The sequence below is a fragment of the Bacillus rossius genome, chromosome 6 (assembly GCF_032445375.1).
Source record: "Bacillus rossius redtenbacheri isolate Brsri chromosome 6, Brsri_v3, whole genome shotgun sequence".
In the NCBI taxonomy this organism is placed as follows: domain Eukaryota; kingdom Metazoa; phylum Arthropoda; class Insecta; order Phasmatodea; family Bacillidae; genus Bacillus; species Bacillus rossius.
In genome coordinates, this window is record NC_086334.1 from 56,363,723 (window position 1) to 56,383,166 (window position 19,444).

At 37.0% G+C, this 19,444-nt stretch overlaps 2 protein-coding genes across 3 annotated transcripts in view; one reads left to right on the forward strand and one right to left on the reverse strand.

Annotated features, from left to right (window-relative positions):
• The first annotated feature begins 719 nt into the window (after window positions 1-719).
• LOC134533221 (piggyBac transposable element-derived protein 4-like) overlaps window positions 720-19,444 on the forward strand; it is a 42,156-nt gene continuing 23,431 nt past the window's right edge. Inside the window, exon 1 of the mRNA XM_063370618.1 lies at window positions 720-6,458. Coding sequence (XP_063226688.1) covers window positions 1,304-3,064 — 1,761 coding nt within the window. The 5' untranslated portion in view covers window positions 720-1,303 and the 3' untranslated portion in view covers window positions 3,065-6,458. The remainder of the gene's footprint in view (window positions 6,459-19,444) is intronic.
• The window catches only part of LOC134533220 (cadherin-87A), a 328,672-nt gene continuing 319,531 nt past the window's right edge, over window positions 10,304-19,444 (reverse strand). Inside the window, exon 37 of one of the 2 annotated variants that reach the window (XM_063370617.1) lies at window positions 10,304-18,138. In XM_063370617.1, the coding sequence (XP_063226687.1) occupies window positions 17,971-18,138 (168 nt within the window). In that variant the 3' untranslated portion in view covers window positions 10,304-17,970. Of the gene's footprint in view, window positions 18,142-19,444 lie in introns of both variants that reach the window. The other variant, XM_063370616.1, reaches the window with a different exon arrangement.

A 19,444-nucleotide genomic window follows, 5' to 3' on the forward strand; every position in this document is an offset into this window, starting at 1 on the left:
ATATGATCGCTGTTTATGTGGCAGAGTTGAGGCAGTTGATCACACACTGCAATCTCCCCAACTGGGAACGCATGTGGGATCAGCTCGTCTGTGGAGTGAGGGACAGAGTGGTTCCACATGTTCTACTAGCTAAAGTCAAGCTCACCTTTAAAGATGCAGTGGAAACTGCAATAGCGGCATAGGCGACTGGGAAAAACATGGCGGACTTAAGAAGTGCCACGACCAAGCATCGGGGTGAAGAGGTCAGTAAAATCTACACAGGACGAAGCCATAACTGTATGAATGACCCACAGGAACTATGAGAAGGCAAATGGAGAATTTAGCCACCAAACTGGTCAGAGGCTGTTATTACCCAGCAGTGTTGGCGATGCAATGGAAACCACGTGGCAGATAAGTGCTGTTATGTCAGGACAGTTTGCCGATTTTGTAAGAACCGGGGGCATATTGAGCATGCGTGCATCACAGAAAAGAAATGTCAACCAGCTATGGACGCAACAGGAAAAGATCAGCCCCACAGAAAATTCCGTGAAGTGCAGCATTTTCAAACGGACACATCGGCAGATGATGTGCATATACTTTGTACAATGTGCAAGAAACAAATCGGCAGAAGCCTTTGTGTATGGAATTGTACCTAGCAGGGAGCCTTCTTACCATGTAAATCACTCCAGCATCAGTTGGCAGACGTTTAAATCTCTGTGGCCTCATGAGCATCCCTTAACCCTAGAACTCTGTCTGGGGTCATTGGGGACCCCAAGCATCTTTCATGTGGCGGAAGGATGTCTAAAATTTAATCTACAAGTCTGAAGTTTAATGACTTTTCTTGCAGCATTAATTAGTTTGCTCATTGAAATTTACGACAAGTTCTACGCACTTGTTTACATACAATTCATAAAAACAGTTAAGATGGGGTCATTTATGACCCCAGATAGATTAAATGTAACTTTTGCTAAGATTTCAAAAACCTATGTATATCCCAGAGATTTTAATGTACATGAGTCGGGTGGGAGTACAAAGACTGGTAGACACTGGGAGTTAACTGGTTGTATTGCCAACTAATTGTTTAGTTTGTAATTGTCAATTGGTTTTCCCGTCTAACACTTTTCATTCCACCAGTCAGGTGGACAACACTGATTTCAGAAAGCGTAATTTGGCAACATTGATTTTAGTACACGTTAGTTGGCTACTCTGAGTTGGTGATGCTACCCTTTGTTGTTATTGTGAGCTAACCTCAAAGTTGTAGATTGAGATTGTTAGCTAAATAACAATTTTGTGTGGGTGTTTTGGGATTCATTCTAGTTCAGTTATGGAAGGTGTAAATTTTGCACGTGGCTACAGTGTAGAACAAGCTATGGAAGACTTGTTTCATAGCAGCAGTGATTCAGATGGTAGTGATGCTGATGATGATGGGACAGAGACACAAATAGAAGAAAATGATGACATTTGTCTGAATGAAATTGAAGTAGAAGAAAATTATACTTCGGATGAAGAAAGAGAAACCCAAGATACAATAATTGTAAGTAGAAGTAGAAATATTGACTGGAGTACTAAAGAACCAACAGTTCGTAGGTTACCATCTCGCAACATACAACGATTTGTATCAAGTATTCCTACTACAGTTGTTGTTAACTCGGCTACTGATTGCTTCAAACAGTTTTTTACAGATGAAATGATAGATATTATAATTCGGTACACCAATCAACGGGGAAATGAACTGAAAATGTCGGGAAAACTATTAGACTGGCGTAATATAGACAGGCGCGAGCTAATTTCATTTTTAGGTTTGCTGATTATGTATGGTGTACAAAAGGGTCGTGGGAAACCTATTGAAGAATTTTGGGATTGTGAATACGGCATTCCTCTTTTCCGTGCTACTATGTCACGGGTACGATTTCAGGCAATCTTGCGTTCCCTTCGTTTCGATGATTGCAACACAAGACTTGAAAGAAAAGAAAGGACTGGAAATAAGGCTGAACCTATACAAGAACTATTTGATTTGTTTGTTGTGCAGTGCAAAACATCTTTTATACCTTCTAGTAACATTACTGTAGATGAACATCTTTGTGTATACAGAGGTCGATGTAGTTTCAAGGTCTACATTCCTTCCAAGCCAGGAAAGTATGGCATTAAGATTTGGTGTGCTGTAGACTGTGAAAATGGTTATTTGGTGAATCTTCAGATTTACACTGGAAAATCATGTGATGGAAGGGAAGTGAATCAAGGCAAGAGAGTGGTCACAGATTTAGTGAAACATCTAGCTCAGAGTGGCAGAAACATTACCACTGACAATTTTTTCACGAGCTTTGACTTAGGTCAAGAATTGTTGAAAATGAACTTAACTCTTGTAGGCACTCTACGCTCTTCACGAAAAGAAATCCCAAATGAGATGCTACCTTCAAAAACTAGAGAAGAAAACACCACCAAATTTGCATGCAGTGGCAAAACACTATTAGTTTCTTATGTTCCAAAAAAAAATAAGGCTGTGATTCTCTTGTCTACACAACATCAGTTATTCTCAGTACCAGTAGAAAACAACTTGAAAAGAAAACCGGAAGTTGTATTGTTTTACAACTCCACAAAATCAGGCGTTGACACACTCGACCAAGTGAGCCGTCATTATTCTGTAAAAAAGGGAACGAAACGTTGGCCGTTAGCTATATTTTATGATCTCGTTGATCTTGCTGCACTCAACGCCTACAGACTTTTCTGCGTAGGCTTAGAGAAAACAGAGAGACGTCTGTTTCTAATGAAGTTGGCTAAAGAAATGGCAAAGCCTCAAGTGGAGCACCGTGTCGGTTTACCACAAGCAAGAAACACGGCTATTGTTAGTAGCATCAAAATGTGTGGATTTGGTGATATTCTAGAAAAAAAACATCCAGAACCAACCCCAAACAATCAAATGAGAAAGCGAGGAAGATGCTTCATTTGCCCCCGGTCAAAGGACACCAAATACAGTTCAATCTGCAAACGATGTAATATATTTGTGTGCAAGGAACATTCTGAAACATTAACTACATGCAAAAACTGTGAAGACGAGTCTAGAATAAATTCTGATGGAGGTGATTGAATGATGTTTGCAGTTAAGTGAAAGAAACTTTTCAAAATGCTGCAAATGTCGTGTAATACTGTATAGTGAACACTAAGAAACATTAAACCATGCAATACCTATGGAAATAACTGGATCAAATTCTGATAAATATTTCCGATACATATTGGCAGTTCAGTAAAATTTTCTTAATGGATTATAGGATGGGGTCAAATATGACCCCAGACAGAGTATTAAGGAAAATTGAGCAGACAGAGTTGTAGGGTTAAAAGAGGTAAGGATTGTGTTACATTCGTGGTCTCAGTAGCACATATTAGGCAGGAAGGAGGTAGAAGTGAAAACAAAAGATGGGAGGATGGTACCACTTGAGCTATTGGTGGTGCAAGGATATGGGTTGTGATTGGGTAGAGCCTCCTGGTAGGGCTGCACCAACTGCAAGATGCTCATTTGAATAGGTTAACGACCAAGCACCCTCATATATTTCAGAGGAGTTGTGTAAATATATTGGACCAGAGGTCCATCACCATCCATCCAGGAAGCAGTCCAGTTATAGTTTTTGCAGTGAGGGAAAGGGTAAGTGCAGAAATAGACTGTAGTGCAGAGGTGTGTTTGAACCAGTGTCTTTTTTAAGGTGGGCTTCACCAGTGATGCCAATCGTAAAAAGTGGTGGTTCGTTCAGGTTGTTCAGCATACAAGAGTATGCTGAACAGTGTGTCAGCAGCAGAGGTATATCCATTGCCCACACTGACAGGCTTTTGCGCTGCTTGACTTAGAGGTAGGTCATATTTGATGATGCCATGGCAAGGCTGCTTACAGTCAACAATGAAAGGACTCTTTAAGGTAAGAAGACTGCCTTTTGGAGTTGGTAGCGAGCCAGCTATTTTCCAATGCCTGATGGCCTCATTGCTCGCAGAGGTCCCAGGAACTGTAGTTTTGTTGGGTGGAATTTTAATAACAGGTAGTAATGTACAGGAACTTGGAATTGTGTACATGAGGTCCTGGAGCGGTTATAAAAGACTGGGTCATAATGTTGATGGGAGGGGAATTCACCCTTTGGAGAGTAATGTTGAAGCAGCTATACATAGTGCACCATAGCCAAGAAATAAGGAAGAACTACAGGCATTCCTTGGGGTTTCAAATGTCTCTGAAAAATACTTAAAGAATGGATCTAAAGTATTGGAGCCATCATAGACTACTTGATAAAGGGACTCTGTGGCAGTGGATGAAAAGACACAGCCAGGCTTTTGAGAGAGCAAAGCAACTGTTGCAGTCAGGTCAAGTCCTTACTATGACCTTGGCAAGCCTTGGATCCTGACTTGTGATGCTTCAGAGTATGGGGTTGGAGCAGTTCTAGCTCATGAGCTAGGGAATGGGGTAGATGCTCCTGTGGCATTTGGTTCCAGAACATTGCAACAGTGTGAGCGCAACTACTCCCAATTGAATAAGGAAGTTTTCGCAGTGATCTTTGGTGTAACTAAGTTCAGGCAGTATCTTGTGGGTAGACATTTTAAAGTTTAAACAGCTCACAAGCCACTCCTAAGACTAATGCATCCTGATAAACCTATTCCAGATACACTTTCTCCTCATTTACTACGTTGGAGTCTGATGCTGGTCATGCATGTTTATGAACTGGAATACAAGGCCAGATCAGAAATTATTCATGCTGATGCTCTTAGCAGGTTGCCCCTGCTCAGCCAGGCATTTACAGTCCCAGCTCCACATGATGTACTCATTCTTGAAGATTTGCCGGAGCCACTTGTTGACTACTTGTAAGAGGCTGCAGAAACAAACAAGATTCCATGTTATCTGTCATGTCATATGTACAGCAAGGGTGGCCAACTGGCATTAAATATGGGGTATTGCAACCTTATGCAAGGCACAATGAGCTTTATGTGCACAAAAATTGTTTGTTATTGTGAGCTAGGGTCATAATACCAACCACCTTACGATCAGTGATGATGAAGATGCTCCACACAAACCATGATGGAATAGTGGCCCAAGCTAGATGCAAGAATTGAGGAAGCGGTAAAGGAATGAGTTACTTGTCAAAGTTGTCACAACAATCCCCCCAAGTTGAAGATGATATCATGGCCAGCTCCAAAGAAGCCATGGTCAAGACTGCATATTGACTTTGCTGGACCATTCCAAGGGATGATCTTTTTGATAGTTGTAGACGCATATTCAAAGTGGCCAGAAGCCAGGAGGGTAAATAGTATGTTGGCTGCAGCAGTTGTGCATGAATTATGGGACATGTTCATTTGTCCTGGCTTTCAGATCTTTCAGATCACAAAAAATAGCATCATTTATGAAGAAAAATGGAATCTGGATGGTATTTTCACCTCCATATCATCCTTCAAGCAATGGACAGGCTGAACGTACTCTACCAACAGTGAAACAGAAACTGAGGAAACTAGCCCAGGGTGATTGGAGAGTACGCTTGGCTCGTATGTTGTTTTCCTTATACACGACCCCTTGTTTAGAAAACCTTAAGACTCCTGCAGAGATGCTGATGAAATGGTGCCAGGAAAATGCATCCGAGTGCACGAGGAGACACTCAGGATATCTCATGAGCCCCAGCGTCGCCAATTTGTTTCTGGTGATGCAGTCTGGCTTCGTAACTACATATTTGCATGAGCCAAAGTGGGTAGCAGGCTGCGTGATTGCAGGTGGACAGTTGATATACAGAGTGCAAGACGAGCAAGGTCATGAGCATCCGCGTCACGTTGATCCAACTGCGGTGTCTGGGCCAGAAAACGGGGACTCAGGACACCTACCACTGTGACATCCATGCTGGGCCATGACCACTCCAGAGCCCATTGGACTTCTGGGGTGCCATCACAGAGGCAGTGAGGGACAGGTCTACAATTGTGGCAAATAGGCAAGCAGTGGCAGCAAATAGGTACTCCCATGTTCCAGACTTGTCACTATTCTGTGGATTTGATTGTCCTGAAGAACATTCTGCCCCCCCCCTCCATGACAAGAAACTTCTTGATTTTGTAACATTCTAAGAGGGGAGAGAACCTGTTATGTTTTGAGACTGTTAGTTTTTAAGTAGGGTATTATGTAGTTATAAATATGTAAGTTGATAAGAAAGTGAGCCATGTCTGAGTTTTAAGAAGCCACTACCGTCAAACGGGGTGACTTGATACAACAGGGTGACTTGATACAGTAAGTAATAATTTTTAAATGCATTAATTTTTTAATACAATATTATTAATTTATAATTTGTTATATATGAAACATATAATGCATATGTAAAACTTTCTTTATGGGCTAAATTCCTTTGTACAAAATGTAAGTTGGTACTACTGAGTCAGATGTAAACAAAGTGCGATAAGGTGTACACAAAAAATTGTTTAAAACTTTGTGTTGCAAAAACTATTGAAAATAATAGCAGAATGTTGATTTTTTTGTGGTAAGTATCTTAATTCTTTATTGATTAACACTTATAATGAACAAAGTATTAATATACAAACTTAATTTAATATAAATTGAACTGTAATTTTCTAAATAATGTGGGGTGACTTGATACATATAATGGCAAACAGCAAAGTATCATTAGATTGTTTTGTATAGAAGTTTTGAATAAAATTAGAATGTTAGTTTTATAAAACCATGCTTTTAAATGTGTTTCAACAATAACCTAACCTCACATTTTGGTAACAACATGCAAATTGGTTACAGAATATGCCAAGAACATATAAAAGAAGACCTGATGCCAGACGGTATGGGAGCAGTTCGCTGCAAAACTTAGATGCAGCACTGGCAGAAATAAAAAGTGGTAGAATTAGCATTCGTAGTGCTGCTGAAAAGTATGGGATTGACAAAATGAAACTATCTCGCCTCATTAATGGCAAACATCAGAAGAAGCCAGGTGGACAGACTGTTTTGTCAAATGAAGAGGAAACTGCTCTAGTTCAGAATCTGCTGACAGCCAGTCAGTGGGGTTTCCCTCTGACTGAATATGATATACGATTGTTGGTTAAAAGTTACTTAGATAGGCAAGGAAAGAAGGTAAAACCCTTTCGCAACAATTTACCAGGCAAAGATTGGATGAAGTCCTTTCTGAAGCGTTACAAGTGTGCTCTTTCTGTGAGACTTGCCAATAACATTAAACACTGTCGTGCAGAAGTGTCTCCAGAAGTCATTAACGAATATTTCGACAATGTGGAAGTAACACTTCAAGGAATTGACCCTAAATCAATTATAAACTACGATGAAACCAATCTATGTGACGATCCTGGAAGAAAACATGTTGTAGTAAAAAGAGGCTGTAAATATCCTGATTTAATACTTCATTCGTCAAAGGCTTCTACTTCAATCATGATGGCTTGTACTGGAGATGGTTCACTTCTTCCTCCATTTGTGATTTATCGCTGACTTAACCTCTGGGACAGTTGGACTAGTGGTGGTCCTAAAGGAACTCGTTATGGACATACAAAGTCAGGGTGGATGGATCAGAAGACTTTCGAGGAATGGTTTCTTTCTACGGCACTCCCTTACCTCATGAAACAGGACGCTCCCCGAGCATTAATAGGTGACAACTTGTCGTCTCACTTATCTCAGTTAGTGATAAGCAAATGCAAAGAGGAAGACATAAAATTCATTTGCCTTCCAAAAAATTCTACTCATATGTGTCAACCACTTGACGTTTTTTTTTTTGCCCCATTCAAACGATACTGGAGACAAATTCTTACCGAGTGGAAAATGAAAGGAAATAGAGGCTCATTGCCAAAAGATCAGTTTCCAGTAATGCTGAATAAACTGATGGAAAAAATTAAAAATTCAGCACCAGCAACTATAAAATCTGGTTTTGAAAAATGTGGTTTGATTCCACTGAACCGTCAAAAGGTTTTGGCACAGCTCCCTACTCCTAGTGATACAAGTTACACTAATCATGCAATGGAAGGATCCCTTTCAGAACTGCTGAAATCACTAAGATATGGTGAAAATGGTACATTTTCAAGAAGGAAAAGGAAACTGAATATACCACCAGGTAAAAGTGCGACTAATATTGAGTCTGAGGCGTCAGATTCAGATGCTGCCGACAATGTGAACAACTTGTCTGGTTTGGAAGATAATGTAAGTATCAGTTCAAGTCTGGAATGTCCCAATGTAAATCATCACCAGCTGGAAGAATCATCTAGACAGAAGGAACAGCAACAGAAGAAACATGTGTCATATGATGAAATACAAGAAAGTGATTACCTCATTATTGAACTCTCTTGTAATGATGGTTCCAAAAAAAGCAACAAAGTAACTAAACAATTTGTTGGGAAAGTTATGTGTATTTCTGGGAATTCAACAGGTGCATCTAGAAGTGTAGAAGTAAAATTTTTACGCAGGTACAAAAGAAGTGAAGACACGTTTGTGTGGCCCCAAATTGAAGACGTGAGTTTCATATATCCACATGAAGTGAGGTGTCTATTGCCACAACCTGAAGAATTGAGATATGGATTGTTAAGATTTCCATTGAAAATATAATTCTGTTAAGCACAACAATTAATGTAACCACATATTAGGATTGCCCAATTGTCTTTTTTTGCTCTCACAATTTGTATGTAATATAAATTTAAATTTTTAAAATAGTTCGTTATTATGGCCCTTGTTTTGCTTGTTAATAATTATTATATAAGTATGATTCATTTATTAAAAAATGTATTGTATCATTTCACCCCTACAACAATATATCATTATACAGTGCTTCAAACATGAATGTGTAACAAGTCACCCCACCAACTGGGGTGAAATGATACACACACATTTTGCACTATATATATCAGCACTGATATATTATGTGAAATCTATGTTACTATTATTCAAGTAGGGACTAAGACTAAACTTTTGGCATAAAAAAAGTAGGGATTTAAAAACACCATATTAATGCAATTTTGCACTGAAGTCTAAAAGTGTATCAAGTCACCCCGTTTGACGGTAACAGAAACAGCATGCTTGGTGAGAAATGGGTATAGGGCAGGGGTCGGCAACCTTTCGAGTCGGAAGAGCCAAAAATTATAATTAACAAAATTTCAAAGTTTTTAAAGAGCCACAAAATTTTTTCATGCCAACAATAAATAGTACTCGCATAAATAAAGTTTTTTGATAAAAAAACTAATCTATTTATTCATAAGAAGTATTTATTTATATATAAGTATTGTTTTTTCACAACAAATTAGATAATATATATGGTCTTATTAGATAATCACTTATTATATTAGTAAAAAATTAACACAATTAAACACTTACTTACAGCACTAACTTGTACTTCAATAACAATTAATTGCGCAAACACATTCAATGGGAGCGTTGGCTTTGCATGGTCTTAGAAAGTTTGGATAAATTTGGCTCATAACTTGTTTTTTTTAAGTTCAAGTGCCTCAACTCGCGGCATTTCTTTTAAAGCTGTCCACTTTTGTTGTGTTACGTACATACATTTCTGGACCTCCAACTCTTCCAACTTGCTTTTCAACTCTGTAAATTTTCCACTCCACAAAGCTTTACTTTTTAAATCGATCAATTGCATTTCTAGAGATCCAGTATCAACTCCAAATGGATCAATGTGGATTTCATTACCATTTGTGTTGAGAGGATTTACTATGAATGCTAGAGTGGTTTTGTTGGTTTTGAATTGTTGAAATCTACCAGCAAATTCATCTTTAATTTTTTTATAACTGTGCTGAAGTATTTTGTGTCAACAGTTGCACTGGTTTTCTCGCGATATTGCTTTAGAAATTGAAAATGAAGTAATTTACCGCTCTGAATATCTTATGCAAAATAATTAATTTTTCTTCGAAACTAACAAATTCTTCTACCAAAACATAGGCTGGGTTTCCCTTTCCTTGCAATTTTAGATTCAGCTCATTTAATTTCGCTGTGATATCCACCATAAAGTAAAAATTTTGCGACCATTTGCCGTCCTCTAATTCAGGGTGATTAATGCCTTTTTCATCGAGGAATGTATTTATTTCATTCAAGCACAAAGCAAAACGTTTCAGCACCTTACCTTTGGAAAGCCATCGCAATTTATTGTAAAGAAGGAGGTCGGAATACTGAGTCTTCATTTCGTTTAAGAATTCTTTAAACTGACGATGGTAGAGTGCTTTTGGCAAGATGCTGTTAACAATCTTGATTACCAAATTCATGACGTCAACTATTTCGGCCAGAAATGTTTGGGCACAAAGTGCTTCTTGGTGTATTATGCAGTGAAACGTAAGAATTTCGTGGTTTATTTTGCTCTGAAGAATCGTTGTTGTCCCTTTATTTTTCCGTCATCCTGCTGGCTCCATCAGTTGCTATTGAAACGATTTAAATTTAAATCGATCTTATTATCTTCGAGGCATTTTTTCACGGCATTCGCTATATCTTCCCCTCTAGTTTGTCCCGAGAGTGGTCGCAATCCTAGAAGTTCTTCTTTTGGACCTTGGGAAGACATATACCTAACAAAAAGGGCAATTTGTGCCGTGTCTTTTATGTCGCAAGACTCATCTATAGCAAGTGATAAGGCAGAAGCCAGTTTAATGTCTTCCTCCTGCTAATATGTTACATTTGGTGACATTTTTGCTATTCTGTCTTGTACGGTTTCAGCGGATAGTGGCAAATCTTTAATTTTTTTCAAGATTTCTGGTTTGTTTTTGGAATCACGAAACAGTTCTTCAGATGCACGAATGAAGCAATCTTTGATATACTCACCATCTGTGAATGGTTTGCATATTTTTGCGATTTCTAGTGATACCGCGAAGCTTGCCAGATTAACATTGCTTGTAGATTGCGTCCAGTTACTTAACATGGAACTTGATTGCTGTTTTTGTTTTTGGAGCTCATCGACAGCTTTTTTTCGTTCTTCACCAGCTGGATATTTACTAGCAAACTGAGTATGTTTTGTAGTGAGGTGTCTCTCTAAATTTGATTTCTTATTGTGTGCGAGTTTTTCGTGGCAAATGAGACAGGTCGGAAGGCCATCTGAGAGTTGCATATGAAAGCGAACGATTCCGTCCAATCCCGATTGAATTCTCGATACTCTTCTTCAGTTCTTCTCTTTATTTTTTTGTAGATGCCATGCTTGCGGTGAAGCTGTAATAAAGAATTTTTTAAATTATTATTTAGGTATCCAAAACAGCAGATGACAAGTTTTGCAATAATTTACTATTTTAATAAAAACACTTTCGCGGTAATATCAAAAAGTGTAATTTGTTTCTTTTTGGACACTTCTTATTGACTTCAAAAAAGGAGTTAGGTATCTTATTTAAAAAATATGTAATATATACATATTATGTATAAATATAATACTTATTATGTTACCTAGCTTTACTTCGGTTTTATTATTATTATATATGTACATACATACCTCTGAGAAGATAATTCGCTTGGAACTCTTCTACTTGAAACAACAAACTATACGTCACAGCCAAATCACTGGTGAAGACGCCAAACTGTCTTGCGTCGAAACGAATTAAATTCTAGATATAAACAACCGACGACGGCGTCATTCGAGAGCTTCCGACGGACCACAGAACAAGGGGGGAGATATAGAAGTGCGACTGATATGTTGGAAACTGAAACCATGTTTGCGCGTCAAGTGGCGCTATCTGTTGGGTGGGTCCGTAAGTACTAGTAAAACGAAAACCTTGGGGGGTGGATAGCTTTAAATTGATAATTTAACTACTTGATGACATATTGTTTAGTAAAATATAACAAGCGTGGAAAAAAAAACAGGCTTACTACTGGTTTGTAATAAAAAAGTATTTTCTGTATAAATGACCTGGTAATGCAGTATTTCTGGTACGGAACAAAAGAGCCGCAGCTTCACATCCAAAGAGCCGCATGTGGCTCGCGAGCCGCAGGTTGCCGACCCCTGGTATAGGGAAATCAAATTGAACGTTGGAATGGTAGGTAAACAATACATTTGAAATAAAATTTTCTATGTAATAACTTGTCAATAATTTATTTAATTTCTTACAGTTTAAAAAATAAAATTATTGATACAGTACATTATTTGTGTTATATACATATGTATTAATATCTTTTGCTTTATTTACACTCATTTAGAAAATGCCAAATAAAGTTTAAATCAAAACATTTCTATTGAAAGTACTTATTGTGAGTACAGTTCATAAAATTGTTGCCTTTAATATTAGGTACTGTGTGTATGTGATGCCCAATATGGTGGATGAAGTAGAGATTTATTGCAGTTAGCGCTGTTTATACATGTTGCAGATCTCTTACAAGAACTACCAAAGTTTTCAGCTTCGTAATACATAGTTACAAAATCTTTTATGATTTTTTACATAATTAGACAGAGTGAAAATAAACAACACACATTGACAAAGCTTCAAACCACACTCAATAAAATAAGTTTTATGTAGCACAACTGTGCAGTATAAGGGCTTGATCATGCTTTTATTCAATTTTTTTTTTGCTACAACGTAGTTAATATTTAGACATTAACAAAGCTTCCCAGGCTCTGTGGTTTGGTAACACTAGGGTTGCACACAAAACAAGAAAACTCCAAAGCAACTGACCAAAAATATTTATTTTTGGTAGTGTAATATTATGTTAATTATGCTCTGCACAATTTTTTTTTGCTTATTAGTAAGGCTGATTTTTTAGTTCAGCAAAATGTTTTGGTGGGAATTGGGATGAATTAAATAAAAAAAAATTACTGAAACAAAGAATGTTTACCAAGTATGTAATTATTGTAGAATGAATAAATTTCCTGAAATGTCCTTTATAATATTAAAAACATACATCGTAAGGTTTTTTTTATACCATGTTCTAACATTTAAAGTATTTATTTTTTGGTTTGTTTGATCAAGATGTAGAATAAAAGGGGGCAAACATTTTCTTGTGCTATGAAGCGGACATTTTTTTTTTGTCAAACCTGGAAATTGTAGTAGTTTTTATCTAAGTTTACATTGCGTAATGTAGTGGAAAATAAAAACCTTTCACATAAATAAATCCTGGGATGTTCTTTTCCTGTTTGAAGGGGAAACAACTTTAGAGATCCCAAAACTTCTCGAATTTCGAGATTTTACAAAGCCTTACATATTAGCGAACAGATAAACAGTCATAGCCCAGTATTTATTCACAGCGCATAGTGCAGGTAGTTAGGTTCAAAAATAAATATTCAATAGAAATAAAAAAGAAACAACTGTAAACATAATACAAGCCAAGTGACATGCAAAAAAAAAATCATGGTCATGCTCTTAATCAACACACTTGCCTATATGCATATGACTCACATTTATTACAGTAAATCAGGCTCACAAAAATCTGAGTTAAGAAGTTCTTAAATGGACATAAATTCCAAGTTTCTTAAGCGAGAAACGACTCACTGGGAACCTTACAATGGGTTTACTTCACGGGGTGTATGTGACTATACGCATACTTAAAACAGAAATGCTGATTTAAAAAATTGGGTAAAGTCTATGCCTTGTCAAATCATAAAATATAGTACAAAGTTTTTACTTGTATGCATGATAAAATAGAACCCAAACTGGTGGAGGTTGATCATCGGTCGAGTGAAGAGACACAAGAGGACAATGAGAGAGTATCTCACACTTGAGTATGCTACGGAAATGATTTCAGGTTCGTGAAGTTTAGAATACGCGAAGGACCAGCAAGGGCCACACCGGGAGCTCTTGTGACGCAGGCAGATGCAGTAGCTCTACTCTGTTGGCAAAACTGCAGGCCACTGCATCGCCCAACACGGCAGGCTTCTTACAAGTCACGGAGTAAAAGAAAAAGCACTGGAATGCATAGAACATGACTGATGCTACTGAAGTCCACATTCCACGCAAATGAGGTGAAACCAATGGGACCTGACTCAACAAGTACAGAGACCGCTCACATGAACATATTACCCACTTAAATCAATTTAAGACCGTTTTCTAAGAAGATGGTCACTTGTGCATAAGGCACCATCTTAGATGGCTAAAGTTCTCTAGGAATGTAATAATTACAACTTTATAAAGTTTTCACCCTTTTACAGTGCCATTGTAGTAACAATGTACATTACTAGAGTCCCGTGAAAGTGGTTTTATTTTTCCTTAAATTTTGTTTTGAAAAAATCAAATTTCAGTTTTATTTCGCTGTTTTGGGTTTTCATGTTTAACTTTTGAGAATGGTTTTATTAACTACAAGTTTTGCTTGGCTAAATAATAGTGGCACGGCGTATACTGCACTTTAAAGTCAACACTGTTGGCAAATAAAAATTGTAGGCTTGAAACAGCTCGGAACGGCCCGGTGTCGCCTAGCGCGCTGCCTCGGCACGGCCCTGTGCCGCTTCGTCCGGTGCCTTGGCACGGCATGTCTCAACTTAGTATTCTTGTAATATTTCTTGCTGCTGTTCTTTGTCCCGTTGACGCTCAATTCACTTGCTCTGCGGCCGTGTTGCATTTGCTGTGAAGTGTAGTTACGGAAGTTAAAGGTCACTGATTTTGCTTATCAATCGGTGTAGTGCCATGTGTTCATGTTTACGAGTAGGTTGCCAAGCCAGTCAAACGTAGTTGAAAGCATGAGGTTGTTAACCGTTCAACATGAAAGGAAGAATTAAAAATTAATATTTCTCTACAAGATTAATGTGTAAATACAGCTGTAAGGCGACAGTTTGCAGCAAAGAAGTGGGTTGAAAATCATGGCAGCTATATTGTGTTGAAAACATCGCCGGTATTTTTTTTATTAACTTTGTGTTGATGCTCAGGTACGTTTTTCTCTTTTTAATTTGTTTATGATTGCAGTTACTGCTTTCGTTTCAAATTGTCATGATTACGTGACGGGAATACTGTAAATCATTATTTACTTTCATTACTACAAAGCGGCCATGTTGGAACTTGGAAAAATGGCGATGTGCAGTTAACGTCGTGTTTACTTATTTTTTGCGATGTCTTGCATGGGTGGTCTAATTCATTAGCCAGAGTCTAATTATTATCTTGGCACAAAATACTCAAAATATTAATATCAGTTTTATTTCTCGATGCTGTGCGATTTCGGTGTTTTGTCGCGAATTAAGGTAAATTGCGGTTATTTCGCGATATCGCGGTGTTATTTCGCGATATCGCGATTCGTGAAATTTCCGTGTCTCTATACATTACATAAGTTCACATATTGATGTAATTAAAAAAAAATGTATTTCTATAAATTACACATGGGACATGTATAATAAGACTATTTACTGGAATAAATAATAATATAATTTTTAAATTTTTTTAACTTTCAGGGTTCTATCAATTTACCAATGTCCATCTTGTATGAAGTTACAAAATTATTGTAATTTTTTAATCCTATGGAAGAAGAATAGACATCTATTCGCATCCGATGAAGAGTGTGAGGTGATAAATAAAAATAACTGTGGTCAAAAGTTGCATAGGTGAAAAAAAAATTGTACCTAACATCGGTCAAAAGTGGCATAAGCTAAAGCAATAATATGCATCAATTCTTGATACAGTCAACACTTACAGAATCGCAAGAATCGAGGAATTGAGTCTGACATCACTACTTACAGTAGACTCCTGATTACCCGGGTGCGAGTTATCGGGTTTGTGGGTTAACCATCCCATATTTCACTTTCATAAACAATAAACACAAAAATAATTTTGCACTATTTATTTTTTTAATTATTGTGATCTTTTGATGTGACAGAGTGTTTTATGCTGTGATTCAAGTCAAAAAATGCTGCCAAAAAAAAAAAAACAGCTGGTAAGTTTTAGTGTGCATCATGAACTTCGAAACTGCTGGGGTAAATTATAAACACACCCCTGCAAGCCATGCGGCCTTGTGTTCCGTGTGCCCTTGCGAACCGTGCTCAGGCGCGGCTGTTCCGTGACTCATGCGAGCGATAACAGGCCTGCGTAGTTTCAAGGCGCAGTCGCAACCCAGCAGGATTTTTTCTGTCATAACTTTAGACAGTAATGTCTAATAATAAGTGCAAACAAGTGGTTCTTGACTTACAACAAAAATTTAAAATTATTGATCAGGTAGACACAAAATACAACTATGTTTTAGTGATCTGTACTGCAACATTTTCTGTAAATTACGCCTGCTATTACGTACAACCTTCTACAGTGTTTGTCTAGAAATTCAGGATAGAAAAATTCCAATTAAACAGTTTTTTTTTCTTCGACATTGCTTTAACCGTGTTTTTTAGTTATCCATGGACCCCTTGTCAGTCATTATCTCGGATAATTGGGAGTTCACTGTTTCACTATTCTGTTATTAAATGTAAAAACTTCTTGTTACGATTAAAAAATATATGGTACTTAAACTTTAAGTGAGATTTACTTTAAAGTGAGGTAAATCGTTACAAGTTTTGAGACTTGAGGCGATAGGATCTTCCAGATTGCATCAGGCAGTTTTAATCACTCAGATGGAGACTTTGTTATGAATATGACAATATGAGTCATAGTGCATAGCATCGAGAAGCGCAACACCGTACTTACAATTACTTATCGATAAAGCCAATGAGCATGAAGCATAAATAACAGACAAGACAGATGTGGGAAGATGGCCAGTGTTCTTGTGGCAATAAATGTTTGGCTCTTAACTGTGTTTCTTTTATCAGATTATTAATTTCACTTATTTTATATTTTGGGTAAAAATTGCACAATTTTACAATACCTAATATTTATTATATAACAGAGGGCTCTGTGACAATGAACACTTAGTGTTTGTATTTTATGTAAAGGTATTTTCTCCCAGTAACAAAATCAAGAGTTGTAAACTGCTTATAATTATAATTACCTGCAACTGAATTGATAACAGATGAAAAAACTACAAAAATTAAAAGGGAATTTACTTTGTATAACTTAAATTACCAAACTAACTTTTTCTGCAACATTAGTCATGGACTTACATTATATGCTGACAAACACACAATATAGCAGTATAGGTAATGATCATGTTTTATGTGCAACAAAATCACTGAGAAGTATGTCATGGACTAATTATTTGTCATTCTAATATGCTTAACATAATGCAGGCCATGAATTATCGTTAGTTGACATTTTAAGCATTTGAGATCTGCAAACCCTCGAGACTGCAATTTACTCAACTTAGCATTTAACTAGCATCCAGTTGTATTATATAATACCTACCAAAAAACACAATAAAATATGGTTTCCTGGGACATCTTATGGTAACACTCACATTACAATAATGACTGTCAATCATTAAACTGTATTTGTCAGCCAGTATAAAATATTTTACACACACTACTTTGAAATAATGTATTGGTACATAACTTAGTTCTGTTCTGTAAATTGCCTAAAATGTAACATATATGTACATATGAATTGCTGAAATACTAATGTTATGAGATAAAAAAAATCATTCAAGAAATATATTGACAACATTCTAAAAAGAAAGGTACATAATTACAAGCCACTGCTACCAACACGAGTAAAACTTCATTAATTCAACATTACAGTGTTACAAATGTGTTCCACACATCATCTTTATACAATGTTCTCTCTAAAATTGAATTATGAAGTTTAACAGTATCACCCAGCTATGTAACAGATAAATGTTTTCTCTAAAAATTGCCTAAGCAAACAGGTTTATACTTACAAACATGTAAAAAATATTAAGCACCATTTTAAAAAAACACATGTGCACTGTGCATGTATATTCACAGTCTTCTGGTCTGTTTCTTGAAAACATTTTGCACTCAAAATATGTTTCCATTGGTTGCCTAGAACCCAAAAATAATTTTGTCAGTCTCCTGTGCATCTGAGGTCTATCACAACTATATAGATTTTCGGTACAAAACTTGCTGCTCGGAAAACTGTCGACAACAGGTTTGTGAAAGATCCATTACAGGAATTGTAGCAAACTGTAATTTCTCAAAGAAGAAAGTTTGCATCGTATAAATTAAAACTGTCGTTTATCAACACTATTGGGCACTCCATGAGCTTAACTGGCAAAACATACCAAAGTTAAATAAGTTCAGCTACAAACTCTGGCTGCCCGTGTTTGTTGATGCTCAGGGCCATCTGCGATCCGAAGGGATCTTGGCCGACTGTCGTAGAGCTGGTCGCTGGGTTCAACGTGGAGTTTGGAACTTGGAACGTAGACCCGTGAAAGCCGAGAGATGCTTCGAACATCTGCTGGAAACAAATAATACTTGGAAATAATAACATAACCAGTTCAAATACATGGTATTGTTCCTTCATAACATAATATATATGTATACAAGAATTGACGTCGACCGGGGTACACTCCTCCTAAGCCCGACGTGATCCATCTGCCACCAGCCACTCCCTCCTCAATATTCTCAGTGCTTCTGTCGTCTTATGTGCACTTGAACACAGCAGACATGACTTCAGTACCTCGCTCCCTTAATGAGAACAAAGCAATTAATTGTAAACTAGCTTCTTATACCCCAAAGTGTTTTATATTTAGTGGACAGAGTTACAACTTCAAGACCAGCTTTTCTTTTAGCTATAATATAATAAATATTCAGGGACCCAAAAAATTCTGTACTAAGTCAAACAATACCAAAGCCAGCCAAATTAAATTTTTTTTTGTTTTAAATATAATTTTTAATTATGTTAATGTCTACCATCCCATCAGTTGACTAATTTAAATATTGGTTTGTATGTGTTTATTTATTTTCCCCAGTGGCACACTTTTAAATGTGTGTTATGGCCGTCAGACCAGTTGTAAGAAGAGTCTACCTGCCTCTATAGAGCACTCGGATTTGTCCAGTCTGTCAGAGCTCCGAGTACTCTCTCTTTTTAACTTTTGCTTTTCTCTGATCAACGTTCATCTGTTACTTTAATTCATATAAAACGTTTTCTTTTAACTTCAGGGCTTACCTCGGGCAATTTACTGCTTAACCTGAAATTTACTTGATTCGCTTGCAAAAAATTTTGTCGTGTAATACAAACTTCAACGACGTACAGCACATGTGGTGCTCTGGGCCGCTACTTACATAGATTCGTGCCACCGGTTTTTATTGACAGTGTTTAGTGATGTGGAGGAGAGTAAGAGCGAGGGACCTGAACACAGTAGTTGTTGGAGAGTAATTGTTTCTTTCATACGGACAACCACGTGGTGAGACCTCATGCAGACTCAGGCAGACGATCCTCCTGCCTTAAACTGAAACAATCCTCTGTGCAATAGCTGTATAATGTTAATTATATAGTGCTTAGTACTTAAATTGATTATGGCATTATGGCAAAAGAAAAAACCAAGCCATCCTTGTACTAAATTAATATTCCAGCTTTCACAATAATTAATTTCACTCATATTTATCATGTTGGAGAAAAATACACAATATACCAACTGTTTGAAAAAATGAAAATAAAAAAAGCTATAGTAAACATTTTTAAAACTAAAATGTGAGTCCTAAATATAAGTTTAAGTTTACTCTAGATCAATTTTAATGAAGGAAAAAAAAAGTTCACC